The sequence below is a fragment of the Pteropus medius genome, unplaced genomic scaffold (assembly GCF_902729225.1).
Source record: "Pteropus medius unplaced genomic scaffold, Ma_sr-lr_union100, whole genome shotgun sequence".
NCBI lineage: Eukaryota > Metazoa > Chordata > Mammalia > Chiroptera > Pteropodidae > Pteropus > Pteropus medius.
The window spans coordinates 1,411,754-1,426,238 of NW_024350923.1; the positions used below are offsets into that span (position 1 = coordinate 1,411,754).

Genomic DNA, 14,485 nt, shown 5'->3' on the forward strand with positions numbered 1-14,485 from the left:
CGGCGTGGAGCCTCTCCCCAGCTCCGTGGTCTCCCCGCCACCCCACGCACTGTCCCGAGGGGCTCGGACCCACTAGTGGAGCCCGGCGACAGGCATTAGGAGTCTGCGGTCACTTGCACAGCTGCGGGCAGACGAGGCGTGGGGACTGGAGGCCTGGACTCCCGGCTCCGGGCAGGGTTCGTTCCCACAGCCTGAGTTTCTCTTGCCCACTGAAAGGCCGGTGGCACCTCCAGAGCGGTCCCCGGGACGCGTCTGTGGGGACGTGCCGCTCTGCACTGAGACATCCAAGGCCACTACGTCCGTAGGGTCGTAATGAGATGTTTGGCCTTGGCTCCCGCGAGGCTGGAGTGGGGGCCGGAGGGGAGCCCCGCGGTCTGGCCCCGGTCAGGGGTGGACACAGGCCCGTTGAGGAGCAGGGAGCCCCCAGTGGCTGCTCGGGGTGGGGCACGGGCAGGGAGCGGCCAGCCTCTGCCAGCCCCTGTGGTCCCACTGCCCAGCGCTCTGCTGGCCCAGACGGCCCGGACCCCGGGCCTCTAGCCGCCTGTCTGAGTCTGGGGGCCGTGCAGCCGTCCCTCGATGGGGCCTGGGGACGAGGCGGCAGCTCCCCACTGTGGGTCCGGCTGCTGGCAGACAGCGGTGGCCTTCCCCACAGCCGAGGAGCAGGCCTCGCAGCCCCTTCCTGCCCCATCTGCAGAATGGCCGCTCCAGACAGCCGGCTGCTGGGCCTGGTTCTTGAGGGAGCGTGGCCCCAGTGCCTCCTGGTCACCCTGAAACTTGTGATTGCCTCTAACGGGCCAGGTGGGCACACGGGGAGGCTGGCCCATCCCGGCTCTCAACTCCAGGTCGGGGCCTTGGCCTCCCTGGGGCCTCAGGGTAACCGGCCTGTTTGGGGGAGGCTGCAAGGCAGGGACCTCACAGGCATGCGGCGAGGGGCGGGCCCGGTGGGGCCCTCTGCCCTCCCCCGCATTCCCCTCCTTCCCCCCACGGCACACTGGCGTCTGCCTGGAGCCCAGGGAGCTCTGTGGTGGTGGGGGCTGGTGTCCTGCGGGGCGGGCGGCAGTGTGCACGAGGGCCCCAGCTGTGCCCAGCACATGTCACCGGGAGGCCCACGAGCCCTCACCACGGCGGGCGGCTGGGAGCAGCTGGCCACAGGCGGGCCCCTGGACAAAGGGCGCTTTGAGCAGCCTGCTTCACGCTCTCCGGCCAGCTGACCCTCTGGGAATGCCGCGGCCCACTCCCCTGTGGCCTGTCGGGTCCCACGTGGACCTGGAGCAGCTGGAGCCGGAGCCTGCGGGTCTCCTATGGGGACACCTCCTGGCCCAGAGCAAGGCCAGCCTGCCGGTCCTCTGGGCTTGCGGGAGGAGGGCAAGGCCCTCGCCGTGGCCGCCTGCACCCTGATGGGGGGCCTGGTCCGGCTCCCACATCCACCCCTCCTCCAGGTCGCCAGGCCCCCTCTCCGCCCGGCGGAGTCCTGGTCACCCTGGAAAGCCCTGGCATGCTCCTCGCCCAGGAGACCTTCAGGGCCCCGAGAGCTCCTGCAAAGGTCTCCTGGCCTTGGCCCCGAGTCTGGCCACTTCTGGCCCCAGGGGCCCCGCGGAGGCCGCTGTGCCTTTTGTTCTTGACCCCGACTCCCGCCTTCGGTCAGCGCCCGGCCCGTCTCCCCCACGAATCTCCGCGTTTAATCCTGCAAGTTCATCTCCCCGCCCCGCCCCCGCCTTGAAAACGAGCCTCTCGTTGTGCAGAGACCGGAGCCGTCACGTCAGGCCCCGCGAGAATGACGATGGGGTCTGCGAGGCTCGCTTTGCCGCGCGGCGAAAGTCCCCGAAACAAAAAACAATTCTCCCCCGAACGGTCGGCCTGCGAGCCGATGAGGGGCTTTGACCTTCGGGCCCTCCCGCGGTCCTGTCGCGTGGGCGCCCTTCTCGGCAGGGACGGTCCCCACGGTGCCGGCAGCGCCACGCCTCAGATGGCACTGGGCTCCGTCCCCACCGGGCGAGGGTCCCGGCGGATAAAAACGAGGGGCCGGGAAGCCGCCCTTCATCCTTCCGCCCACCCCCGCCCCGGGCGACCCCTCCAGCTCCGGGGCTTCGAGACGCGGGCGTCGTCGCCAGCCGCCCCCTCGTGCGTCCAGAGCGCAACGGAGAGAAATGCCTGCTCCTCGGAGTCTTCCCCTGGACCCTGGGGTTCCCAGGTCGACGGCCGCAGCACCGTGGCAGGTCGGGGCCCGCCACCTGCGTGATCGCCCTCCCGACTCGTGACTTCGAGCCTTTCCCGGGTTGGCCCTGAGGTGTCCGTCTGCCGAACGGTGGGACTTTGTCACGGAGAGTGAAGTCCTTGGGGCGGCGGTGGCCGTGGTGGCTTCGTGGTGGCGGGCAGCTGCCCCCTGCCTCGTCAGCCTCGTGGGGACCGCCCGCCCTCCTCTCCACGGCCCCGGCCCCGCGGCTGCTGTCCGCCTCCACGGACTGACCGCTCTAGCTCCTCTCCGACGTGGGACCTGTGTGTCCCTCAGCACCCGTGTGCCGCGTGTCAGAGCCTCCTCCCCTCTTTAAGGCCGCGTCACATTCCATTCTCGGTGGACCGTGTTTTGCGTGTCCATCATCCGCCCCTGGACACTCGGGCGGCTTCCGCCTTTTAGGGGCTGTGACTCACGCTGCTGTGAACACGGGGTGCCCACAGCCCTTTGAGCCCTGTCTTTCGGTTCTCAGAAGCGGGGCCGCCGGGTCGTGTGCGTTTGATGTCCGAGGCGCCTCGCGCCGTCCGCAGTAGCCACACCGCTTCGCGCCCCCGCCCGCCGCGCACGGGGCCCGCCTTCCCCGCATCCGCACCGGCGCTCGTGAGGGGCCCAGCCTGGCGGGCGCGGGGTGGCGTCTCCGACGCCGAGCGCCTTTCCGTCTGCTCGGTGGCCATTTCGGGGGATACTTATCCAAGTTCTTTGTCCATTCTTTATAACTGGGTGTTTGTGATGAACTTTGTTTCGAAAGACATTTCTAAGTTATACAAGTCCTACTGCTGGGAGCCACCCCGAACACCCAGGACGTGTATCGGCCAGCACTGAAGCTTCTGGAAGGATGGACACGGGGCCTGCGGGGTGGGCGGGGGCTAGTTGGCCGTTTCAACTCTAGACGTCCCTGTCTCTGCGTGTCCGGCCGGCCTCGGGCGGGCGGTAAGTGCTTTGGGTCCATACCGGTCTCAGCGCCCCACCCGGGGCAGCCAGCCGCAGCCAGGAGGCAGTCTTGCTTTGTCTGAGGGACAGTGGCCGGGCTGGGAGGGGTCCTTTGTCTCTGTGAGTCTCCACGGAGATCTCGACACACAGGGACGGTCCCTCTTCTCATATCTGTGGGGCAAAGCTCAAGGCCATGCCCCATCCTTGACCCATGTGCACACCCAGAGGGCCAAAGGGGGCCTCTGGGCTGACTTTGTTATCAGCCAGGTGGCCAAGGAGGGTGCCTGGTCTCCACGGTGAGCTGGGCGGGGCTCCGCAGAGGGCGTGGGGGGCTGGAAGGGAACATCCCCGACACAGGGCACTGGGGAACACCGGGGTGCACGGGCATCTTGGGCCCATGAGACAGTCTCGGGGTGGCCATGGGGAGCCCCTGGGCTGGGGCGGAGGCGGCCGTCGGCAGGCCCTGGGGAGCGTGTGTTCCCATTAGCTCTGCTTCAGGGTGTGTGTGGGGCCTGCTCTGCCCGGGCAGAGGACCCCAGGGCAGGAAGGGTGGCAGGTCACCCGTCTGGGGTCCGGACCACCGAGGCTGGAGCCAGGCCTCTCTAAATCCAGAGTAAGGACGGGGTGGCCCGGCCATTCCGTGAGCCCACTTCGTCCCCTGAGTGAGGGGTGGCGTGACAGGCTGTCTCAAGGGGCCAGCCCTCCTCACACCCTTTCCCCAGCCTCCACCAATAGACAGTGAGTCCCGTCAGAGCCTCCGCAGCAGCGCCCAGCCCAGGGAAGCCAAGGCCCATCTTGGTCCAGACCTCAGGCCAGCCCGGCCAGCCCTCCCAGGACACAGGCCGGTAGACAGGTGGCTCCTAGTGACGGCCAGGAAGTCTGCCCCTCAAGGTGCCTGGGCCCCGGGGAGCCCCTAGGGGTCCCACTGCACAGCCCCCAGTTTTGAGGTCTGGCTATGGTCTTGGCCCCGAGTGTCATCCTGCCCTGCGTCTGAGGTGGACGGAGAGCTTTCTGTCCCAGACAGACATTCATCCCGCCGTCTCGGCCTCGAGATGATGGAAGGCCCCTCCCCCTCCCCGCAGCACCGGTGACGAGCCTGGTGGCCGGGTCTGGGGCAGCTCAGACACGTGAGTGCCCACTCAGCCGACACGCTTCCACTGCGTTCCAGACTCCAATAGGATTTGGGGATTAGCTTTGCTTTAAATTATTCCTGCACCTCACCCTCCGGAGGGAACCCCGTGGTCTCAGTCTGCCAGCCCCAGAAGGGAGGCCTAGCTGAGACCCCAACCAGGTCCTCCCGAAGCAGGGGGCCAGGATAATTTGGGGGCTACACAGCCATCAGCAGCAACCCCTAATTATCTGGGCAACCCCTTGCGTATTCTAAGGTCTGCTCAAACACCCTTCTAGCTCTTCAAATCTGGTTAGGACGTGGCTGAAGAGATATTTAAGTAATCTAAAAAATTCATCAAAATAAGAAAAAGCCTGCTAAGAGATTGACCAGCTCAATGGTCTGTCCATTTGTTCATTCATTCATTCGTTCGTTCATTCATTCAGTAGAGCTACAGTGAGTGCCAACCAGGGCAGGTGCCGCCCCAGGGCTGGGGGGGCACAGGTGACATGGCCCCGCCCTGGGGGGGCTAGGCAAGGCCACGGCCCCTAGAACCGAGGACAGAGGTGGGACCAGTCCCCTTGCCACAAAGCCACGGAGTCTGCGGGTGCCCACACCCCCTTGTTCTCCCAGCATCTTCCAGGTGCCCCCAGCCACACCCCCCGGCCCCCCGAAGGGCTCTACATTACTGATAACTTTTCTGCAAAAGGACAGCAGTAAACTTTCCCACATTTCCCCCCCGTTACCACCAAGCTCGCCCCAAACACAAGCTGGATGGGAGAAGCATTATTTCATCCTGATTAATAACACATGGGAGCCAGCGGCAGTGGCCAGCCGCCTCCCCCTGTGGGGGGCGCCTGGTGGGGAGGGCAGAGGTCGGGCGTAGGCACAGGGCTTGCCACCGTCACCCAGTGCGAGCAGAAGCCTCCGCCAGGGCTGGGCTCCCGGGGGACGGCGCAGGGGGCCAGCCGGAAGCAGGCTTGGTCAGCTGACTCCACTGTGCGTGCCATCCTTACGGCCCCCCCTGCCCCCCGACACCACAGGCCGGGGCCGGATTCCCTCTCGTTGTTAAGGCTGCGTCATATTCCCTCGTGAGGACGGACTGCGTTTTATTCAGGGTCTTTTGAGCTTCTGTATAAATTAAGATGGCTTTTTCTATTTCTGCAAAAAAAAAATTGTTCTCGAGACTTTGTCGCCCTGACTCCGTGGTCCGCTTTGAGCAGGAGCGACATCCTGGCGGCGGCGCGTCTCACGGTCCGCGAGTCCGGGCCGCGTCTCCGCCGAGTTGAGTCTTCGACGGCGTCTTTGAGCCGGAGTCTTCAGCTCCCATTGTCCGAGGCTCTCGCCCCCTCGGTGACTTTGCATTTCGTTCTTCACGATGCGAGTGTACCAGGCCTCGTTTTTCTCATTTCTTTCTCAGATCGTCCATCGTTTGTAGAAATGCAACCGATTTTGTGTGTCGACCCCGTACCCTACTTTGCCGGACGCGTGGATTCGGTCTAAGGGTTCTTGGGGAGGGGGCCGCGCGCGTGTAGAATCGTCGGCCCGTTCTACGTGTAAGATCGTCTACCACTTGCAGACAGATTCTTTCGCTGCACCCTTTCCGGCCGGGTGGTTTCGTCTGTCTCGGCCGATCGATCGCCGTGGCTGGGATGGTGCTGGGCGTGGGCATCGCTGCCTCGTTCGGGTCGGAGAGGCGCGAGCGGCTCGCTTTCCCGGGTGTTTCCCGCGTGACTTTTATTATGTGGGTGCATTTCTCTTCTATCCCTAGTTTCTTTACTGCTTTTATCCTGAAAGGGTGTTGAATTTTGTCAAATGCTTATTCTGCATCAGTTGAGATCATGTGTTTTTCCCTTCATTCCATTAATGTGATGTATTATATTGATCGGTTTTCATATGTTGAACTGTCCTTGCATCCCAAGAATAAATCCCACTTGGTCATTGTGTATAATTCGTTCAATATGCTGCAGAATCCCATTTGCTAGTATTTTGTTGAAGATTTTTGCATACAGCGTTCATAAAGGACGTGGTTCTGTTTTTTCCTTTTCTGGAGGGTTTTTGTCTGACTTCGGTGTCACGAAAATGCTGGCCTCGCAGAATGAGCGGGGAAATGTTCCCTCCTCTCCGATTTTTGGAAGAGTCTGAGGCTGGGGGTTAGTTCTGTGAGGTTGGGTAGAATTCGCCTTCGAGGCCATTGGGTCAGAGGTTTTCTTCGTTGGGAAATTATTGATTATTGATTCGACCTCCCGGCGAGTTTCAGGTCCGTTCAGATCTGTCTCTTTGAGACGTGGTCCGGGTGGGTGTCACGGTTCTCAGAGTTCGTCCGCGTCCTCCATGCTGTCGGTGTTCAGAGCGCGGCGCGTTCCCCTCGAATTCTGTTTGCAAACCATCCGTGTCCGTTCGTTTCTCCACCCGTCCACCCCTCTCTCCCTTCATCCCTGCGTCCGTCGCAATCCAGGTGTTAGCCCCTGGCCCTCCGGCTTCCCCCCCTTCCTCAGAGTCCCCCAACCGCAGGCCGAGGGGTGACACAGCCCTTGCCGGAGCCGTGGCCCCAGGAGGCGCCTCCCGAAGGGCCCGTTCCGCAGCTGACACCACACCCGCCCCGTCCTTTCAGGCTGTGCCGGTGACGCCCTGAGACCCCCTCCCCAGCTCCCCGGCCCCCGGCCCCCGTGAAGGCTGCCAGTTGTGTCTGGTGGCGTGGTGGCTGTGTGTGGTGACAGGGAGGCGGTCCCGGGAGGCCGGACGTCCCCCAGCGGGCCGCAGATGTGCTTCTCGGGGCCCGGCATGCGCACAGTCCCAGGGGTGCGGACGTGCCCTTGGGCCCGGAAGTGCCCTGGTCTGAAGAGGTGCAGGCCTCGCGGGTGCCCCCCGTGGGGCCGTCGGCCTGTCTGGGTGGGCAGCGCAGGCCAGGGCGCAGGCCGGCTGCTGCTGGGGCTCCCCCAGAGGTGCCCGGGGCCGCGGGCCTGCCCGGTGGCGTGGCCGGGCTTGAGCGTTGGCAGAGCCGGCCACGAGGTGAGCTCTCGCCCCTGTCCCCGCAGGAGATCGTCCTGGTGGTGTTCTTCGGGACGGAGTACGTGGTGCGCCTCTGGTCGGCCGGCTGCCGCAGCAAGTACGTGGGCATCTGGGGGCGGCTGCGCTTTGCCCGGAAGCCCATCTCCATCATCGGTGAGTCGCGTCTGTGCCCACGGGCGCCTCGCCCCGCGGGGTCAGGCCCAGGCGGGCACCCTCCCCAGGAAGGGCGGACTTGGTGGGGGACCTAGCGCGAGCACCCCTGAAGGACCCCAGGCCCAGCGGGGCCATGTCCCCGCCCTCCAATGCCGCCCGCAGGACAGGGATCCGGTTGTGCTCAGTATGACGTGGCTGCCTGCCGCCCTCAGCGGCCTGCAGGCCGGGGTGGGGAGGTGAATCGGGGGCCTCTGCATGCGCCTAGGCCAGAGAGAGGGTCTCCCACCCAAGGTGTCCCCGCGTCCCCTCTGTGGGGCCCTGTCCAGCCCGACCGCGAGGCTCCTTCCCCTGAGCCCGCTGCCCGGCTGGTGACAGGGCCGACCTGCTGCCTCCCCAGACCTCATCGTGGTCGTGGCCTCCATGGTCGTTCTCTGCGTGGGCTCCAAGGGGCAGGTGTTTGCCACCTCGGCCATCAGGTACGCCCGGGCTGCCGGCTCTCTCGGCTACAGGTGCAGAGCCACGGGGCAGCGTGGCTGGGGGCAGGTTCCGGGCCCAAGCCGAGTTAGGGTTCCATTCCTGGCACAAGCCCTCACTCGCTTCTGGGACCCTGGGGACCTCGGTCTGCTCATCTGTAACCTGGGCTGATCGGGGCGTCCCCCAGGGCCCGGCCCTGTGCTTGCGGTGGGGGGAGGGGGCGGGTCCCGGCCCGGCCGTGGCGGTGGGGACACACACGCTCCTTCGCAGGGGCATCCGCTTCCTGCAGATCCTACGAATGCTGCACGTGGACCGCCAAGGAGGGACCTGGAGGCTCCTGGGCTCCGTGGTCTTCATCCACCGCCAGGTGGGGCCCGGGGGAGGGTGGGAAGGACAGGGGCCAGTGTGGGCTTTCGGCCGAGCCCCAGCCCCCAGCTACACGGCCCGTGCCCCAGCCCGCCAGGCTGACGACGTGTCCGCCCTCCCTCGAGATGGGGATAAGTGACTCTCGGGCAGGTGAAGGGTCAGGCGTGCAAAGCGAGGAAAGGCCCAGGGGGCTCCAGAATCCCCGGAAGGCAGAGCGGGCCTCACCTCCCTCTGTTCCGTGGGAAGGAGCCCCGGGTGGACGGCTGAGCCCGTGCCCACAGGCAGAGCCCACCCGTCCGCCCGGCGACAGCGGGGGCCCCTGGCTCCTGGACAGTGGAACCCCACAGCGTCTAGCCACGACAGTTGTTGGCACTAGGGTATTTCGAAGTCCGAGGTCCGTGTGAGACGTGCTGGCTTTATGCAGAGCTGTCGGACCCGCCAGGCATCTGCCCCGAGCATCCCCCAGTGGCCCCGGGCACCATGGACACTGACCGGCCCCCTGCTGACCCCCAGGAGCTGATCACCACACTGTATATCGGCTTCCTGGGCCTCATCTTCTCCTCCTACTTCGTGTACCTGGCCGAGAAGGACGCCGTGAACGAGTCGGGCCGCGTGGAGTTCGGCAGCTACGCGGACGCCCTGTGGTGGGGTGTGGTACGTCGGGGTCAGGCGGGCCGCCCCGGGAGTGGGCTGCGGACCCTGGGCAGAGGGGGGCAGGCCGTCACTCTGTGGGCCCTCGCGATCTGGTTTCTCAAGACTTCACACCGCATGGCTGGGGCCGCCAAGCCCGGTGGCTGGAACCCTGCCCGCATAGAGCTGCTCAGTTGGACACGTGCGTGGGGAGGACGGGGCGCGGGCCAGGCCCTCGCACCCCACCCGCCTCCTCCTGAGTGCTCTGGGCTGCAAGGACTTAGTGGCCCGGGAGGGTCTAGGACTGAGCCTGGAGCAGGGGGGTGGGCGACAGCAGGTGGGTGCTGGCCCCGTTAACGAGCCGCAGGAGGCCGAGTGTGGCCGGGTGGGAGCCCCTTTGAGCTGAGGTGGGCATTGCTGATATCCAGGCCTGCTCGGGCCAGGGAGAGGAGAGGGTCAGAGCCTGTGTGAGGTGGGGCCCAGGCCTTGGGGGCAGCACAGGATCCGAGCGGCACTGGGCAGGGGGCAGCGGCTGTGCCAGGCCCCGGCCCTGTCTCTCTTGTTCGTTGTCTTCTGGAAAGAAAAGGCCTGCCTCCCTCCAGAGCCCCGACCCTCCTCCAGAAGGGAGGCCCATCCCAGCGGGCCAGGTGGGGTGGGAAGCTGCCTGTGGCTCCGGGCAGGCACGTGGCCCTGTTTCTGTGTCCCCACCCGGTGAGGCCAGGCCGGCACGGCGGGCTCTTGACGCTGGTGGTGTCTCTGTGTTTCTAAAGTGCTGGCGAGGGCAAGGCCACACCAGCCGAGCTCTCGGGCTGGGGAAGGCCCCGGCTCCGACCCCTCGCTCCCTCCCCCTGCATGCCTGTGCCCTGCAGGCCCTGGTGTGGTAGGCCCGAGAACGTGTGGGAGGGAGAGCTTAGCCCCCAGCAGGGAGCTGGCCCGTGATGGGCAGAGGTGACAGGCTGCCTAGAGCCAGGAGGATTCCCGGGAGGCCAGGAGCACGTGGGTGAAGGCCCGTGGCTCAGCCGATAAGCAGTGCCCAGCCTTGGTGCTAGCTACACCCCCCTTCCCGGCCACTCCGGGAGCTGTGGGCAGCGAGGCCACCCCCCCACCCCCGCCCACAGCGTGGCGACACACCCACTCCCACACCTGTGCAAACATCCGCCCGCCGCCCGGGAAAACGGCCCCTTTGTGCCCAGCTTGGCACTGGCGCCCCGGCCCTCGCCGTCAGCTGCAGCCCCAGCCTCGGCCACTGCGGGCCCCGGGCTGACCATTGTTCCCGCCAGGCCCTGGGCCACCCTGGGCCCCCCGCAGCCCGGGCGCTGGGGCAGACGGCTCCCATTCATAGCAGCGGCTGCCCTTGCAGCTGTCCAGGCGGCCCCCCGAGGCTTGAGTTATGGGCTGTGTTCCTGGCGCGTCTCGGACAAGCAGAGCTGCAGAAATGCAAGCCGGGCGCCCGCCGGGGGGCTGCCGGCCAGCCTGCATCTGCGCCCCAGTTGCTTCCTGTCAGTCTCCTTTGTCCTGGGTGTTCCCCAGCACAGGTGTGGGCGCCACCCCTGCCCGGCCCGGCCCCAGGCTCCCCGCCTGGCTGGACAGACACAGGTGGTGCTGCCACTGGGCCCCGGACGGGCGAGGGCCACAGACCAGGCCTCTGCCGATGTGCATGCTGGGGCCACCGAGGACCCAGACTGTGCCCAGGAAGCGCCACCCACTGCACTTGCTGCCGAGAGCCGGGGCGTCCAGCGGGGAGCCGCGTTCGCAGATGCTCGCGGGCCCGTCCGGCCGCAGGAGCTATGAGTTTCCTCAGCCTCTAGGCTCAGCCGGTGTTTGCTGCACGAAGGAATGAAGGAATGAATGAATGAGTGAATGAGTGAATGAGCTGATGGGCCTCGAGGGCAATTCGGTGCCTGGCCCCTGGGACGGTGGCTGTCTTAGCCTCCTGGGGCCACCCCAACACAGTCTCAGACCGAGGTCTCAGATGAAAGACACGCGTTCTCTCCAGTTCTGGAGACCAAGGTCAAGGTGTGGCAGGGCTGGCCCCTCCGGAGGCTCCAGGGCAGGGTCCCTCCTGCCCCTTCCGGCTTCTAGGGGCTCCAGGCACTCCTGGGCTGGCGGCCACATCTCTTGTCTGTCACGAGGACACTTGTCATTGGGTCTCAGGGCCCACGTGGGTAACCCAGGACAATCTCGACTTGAGATCCTTAACTTAATGACCTCGACAAGGGTCCCGTTACAAGTAAGCTCGTGTTCCGGGGGTCCAGGTGGACGCGAGTTTCGGGGGACGGGGGGCAGCAGGTGAACCGGGGGCCTTCACAAGGGGGTCCCTCCCCTCACCGAGCCTGTCTCCACGCCGTGTGGCAAGCGTGCCAGCTCGATGGCCGAGTGCTCCCTCCTGTCCCCCGACCCCGGGCACAGACGCCCAGATCCGCTTGGAGCTCCCCGCTACCCCACGTGTGGCGCCCCGCGCCTGGCTGCTGGCGTTGGGGGCGGGTTTGGACGTTTTTATTTGCCCTTGGAACAAGATGCGTTTGTTTGTGCTGAGCCGGAGTGCAGGGGAGCAGCTCCCGCGAACACGGGCTCCTCTGTCTAGGCCCAGGGGTCTCTAAACCAGAGGCCGCCGGCTCTGTTTACCCCCCGCAGCTAAATTTAGAATGTAGAGTGAAGAAGCTGGGAGCTCGTCCCTCCCCCTCAGCCACCATGTAAAATATCTCGACTCCCGCTGACTCGCCCCGTCGTTGGCGGCTCCGGAAGGTTCCGGCCTCTCAGGCTGTATCGTGTCCTGGAGGGGTGAGGCGGGGGGCCTGTGGGAGCCTGGGTGAGCCCGGGGCCTCCCAGACGCTCCCACACGAGCCCAGTTAGGCACAACCAGTGTGGGGACCTCATCTGCACCCACAGCTGGGGGAGCAGGTGGCAGGCCAGGCCCCCACCCCAGTGCTCGGGCCCCGCCCCTTCCAGGACTTTGCCTCTGCCCCGAGCTCCGTGCGAAGCCTGGGAGGGCCATGCGGCTGAGCCAAGGGTCCACGGGACCCCGGGCCGCTGCCAGCCCCTGCGCGGCCTGTGCCGCGGACCAGCCAGGGTGGGTGGGAATGGCGGGCCCGGGGCCCCAGCCATTCCCACCCACCCTCCTTAGGGACGGCCCTTGACCCCTGGGGGCTGCAGGCTGAGTAGGGGTCCACGGGGCGGGTTGATCCCCTGCCCGCCGGCCAGCACCTGGGGGACTTCTCGTTTGGAGAAGCCGGCTCAGTGAGGGCGGAGTACGGGATTGGGGTCCTTCGGGGTGCGCTCAGCTCACGTCAGAGAGGGATGCGCTTTCCCACTGCCGCCTGAGGAAGAGAAGCGCGGTCAGCCTCAGGACACTGAAGCCAGAAGCGGTGTGATGACGTGGTGGTCAAGGGCGTGGGGCTGGGGCGGACGCGGGGCAGCGCCCCAGTTCCACCGCCGGCCAGCTGTGTGGCCCCAGGCAGGTTACCTAGCCTCTCTGGGCCGATCTGCGAAATGTCAGTGAGCGTCCATGTCCAGAGATTGTTGGAGAGTCAAGTCAGAACACAGAAAGCCGGGCGCACCAGGCGCCCAGCAAAGACGCAGTGAAGGCTGGTTGTGAATTTTAGGGAGCCGTTACCAGCCCCAATTCTCTTGGTGTCCCCAAAGCCAGACGCGCTCGTGGTAGGTCCATAACAAGCTAATTCACACTAAAGTGTTTACGGCTGCCATGATCCACTCATACCCTTTCGCCCTTCTGATCTTGAGGGTCCTGTTCTGCCCCTGACCAGCTTCCTGCCTCCAGCACTTTCCTCGAAGAGCAGCCCCTCTCGGTGCCTGTGGTTTGGGCCCCTCATGGACCCCAGGGACCTGGTGTTCCTGACCCCGCCCCCAGGACCTGGGCCGGGCCAGCCCGGGGCGGGGCTCACGGATGAGTGATGGGCAAGGGCAGCACGGCCGAGCCGAGGAGGGCGGACAGTGAAGACAGCTTCCTGGCGCGCAAAGCCAGCCACACCTATGAACTGGCCCCGGGTCCAGGGCAGGGCACGTGACTGCTCCGTGCCTTGATTCCCCATCTGTTGCACGGGGGACAGAGGACGTGGCTCTAGGGCCGACACGGGGCTCGCCCAGCGGGCCGCGGTCCCAGCACGGTGGCCTGTCTCTGTTGCCGTGGAGACTCCGTGGACGACGGGTCCTGGTGAGGCCGGCTCTGTGCCGGGCATCCTGGTCTCGCTCTCGGAGGCGTGTCGTGGGCGTCCCTGAGGGGACATCTGAGCTGAGACCAAAAGCAGAGTCATCTGGGGCCTGCCGCACACGGGGCGTCGCGCCTGGCTGTGCCGCGGTGGGCGTGGCCCGGGCGTCCAGGGCATCGCATCGGCCTCTGTGTGGGACTCGCGGTGCCACGCAGAGGAGGGAGGCAGGTCCTGACCACCCCCTGTGGTGCTGTGCTGTGGCCCTCAGGTACAGGCCCCTTCCCGGCAGCATGAGTGTCGGATCCCCGGCCAGCTGCTGGCTGGCTGGTCCGTTAGCCATGCCGGGCAGGGCCGTGGGACCTGCTCGGTGCCCAGCTGCGGCTCCAAGCCTCTTGGGAGTGGGAAGATAAACGAGACCCAGGCCGCAAAGCAGCCCCGCCCCCACCCGGCCTCCGCCTGCCCGCGGTGGCCCTCCACTCGCCCTGTCCGCACAGCAGCCCCCGAGCAGGGTGCTGGCTGGACTCTGGGCCAGGCCTGGACTGAGGCGACGGGGCAGCCTCTTCCTCGGCTTTGTTGTCTTGCCTTCCTGGCGTCGTGGTGCGGAGGGTGGGGTGGCCTTGGCCCTGCCGGCTCAGTCACCGAGCAGCTGTGAGACCTCGGGCACGGCAACGGCTCCTCCCGGCCTCGGTTTCTCCCTGCGTAATGTGGTCTTTAGCTCACAGCATCGTGTAAGTTCGACAAATGGACGTGTGCCCCGTGGTGAGCCCCTAAGTGTCTGCGTTGGCGGAGTCCTCTCTCCCGCTCCTGGCCACCCCTTCCCTCTGGACAGATGGCCACGACATCTCCAGATGCGTCCGGCCGGTGGGGGTGGCTGCAGGCTGACCGCCTGCCCAGCGGGGTCAAGGTTTCTGGGCCGGCCCGTTTCCTTCAGAGGTCAGCCCACAGGACGTGGCTTTAAAAAGAGAGAATGTGATGGCGCCAGTGCCAGCTTCTCAGGGCAGCATGCGGGGCGGGGGCGGGGGGTGGCCAGAGAGTTCTCTTTGCCTCTCGTCCTTCAAAATGCGAGTGAAGACACAGAAGCTTCGAAGCACCCCAGCACCAGCCCCTGGGGGCTTGGCCGCCTCCGCTGGGACAGGCCCGATGTGCCTGTGGGGTCACACGTGAGCTGCCCGGCGCCGGGCGAGGGCTGCAGCGGTCCCCAGGCCGGTCGGCCCTGGAGACGTGCAGATCTGCACTCGGTCGCCCGCGCTGGGGGCCATTCCCAAGCTGCTTGTGTCTGCGAATTCAGGGAAAACAAACAGTTCTGCGGGGATGGGCCGCTTCCTCCGAGGGCAGAAAGGACGTCGTTAAGTTGACAAAGAGGGTCTGTGACAAGGTCTGAGGGGCCCAGGCCATCCTGAGCGATGGGCGTGG

At 66.0% G+C, this 14,485-nt stretch overlaps 1 protein-coding gene across 3 annotated transcripts in view; it reads left to right on the forward strand.

Moving 5' to 3' along the window:
- KCNQ1 (potassium voltage-gated channel subfamily Q member 1) overlaps positions 1 to 14,485 on the forward strand; it is a 277,750-nt gene that overhangs the window by 64,721 nt on the left and 198,544 nt on the right. For 2 of the 3 annotated variants that reach the window (XM_039840329.1, XM_039840326.1), the window contains exons 4-7: positions 7,310 to 7,436; positions 7,834 to 7,912; positions 8,181 to 8,277; positions 8,701 to 8,930. In XM_039840329.1, the coding sequence (XP_039696263.1) occupies positions 7,310 to 7,436; positions 7,834 to 7,912; positions 8,181 to 8,277; positions 8,701 to 8,930 (533 nt within the window). The remainder of the gene's footprint in view (positions 1 to 7,309; positions 7,437 to 7,833; positions 7,913 to 8,180; positions 8,278 to 8,700; positions 8,931 to 14,485) is intronic. The other variant, XM_039840327.1, reaches the window with a different exon arrangement.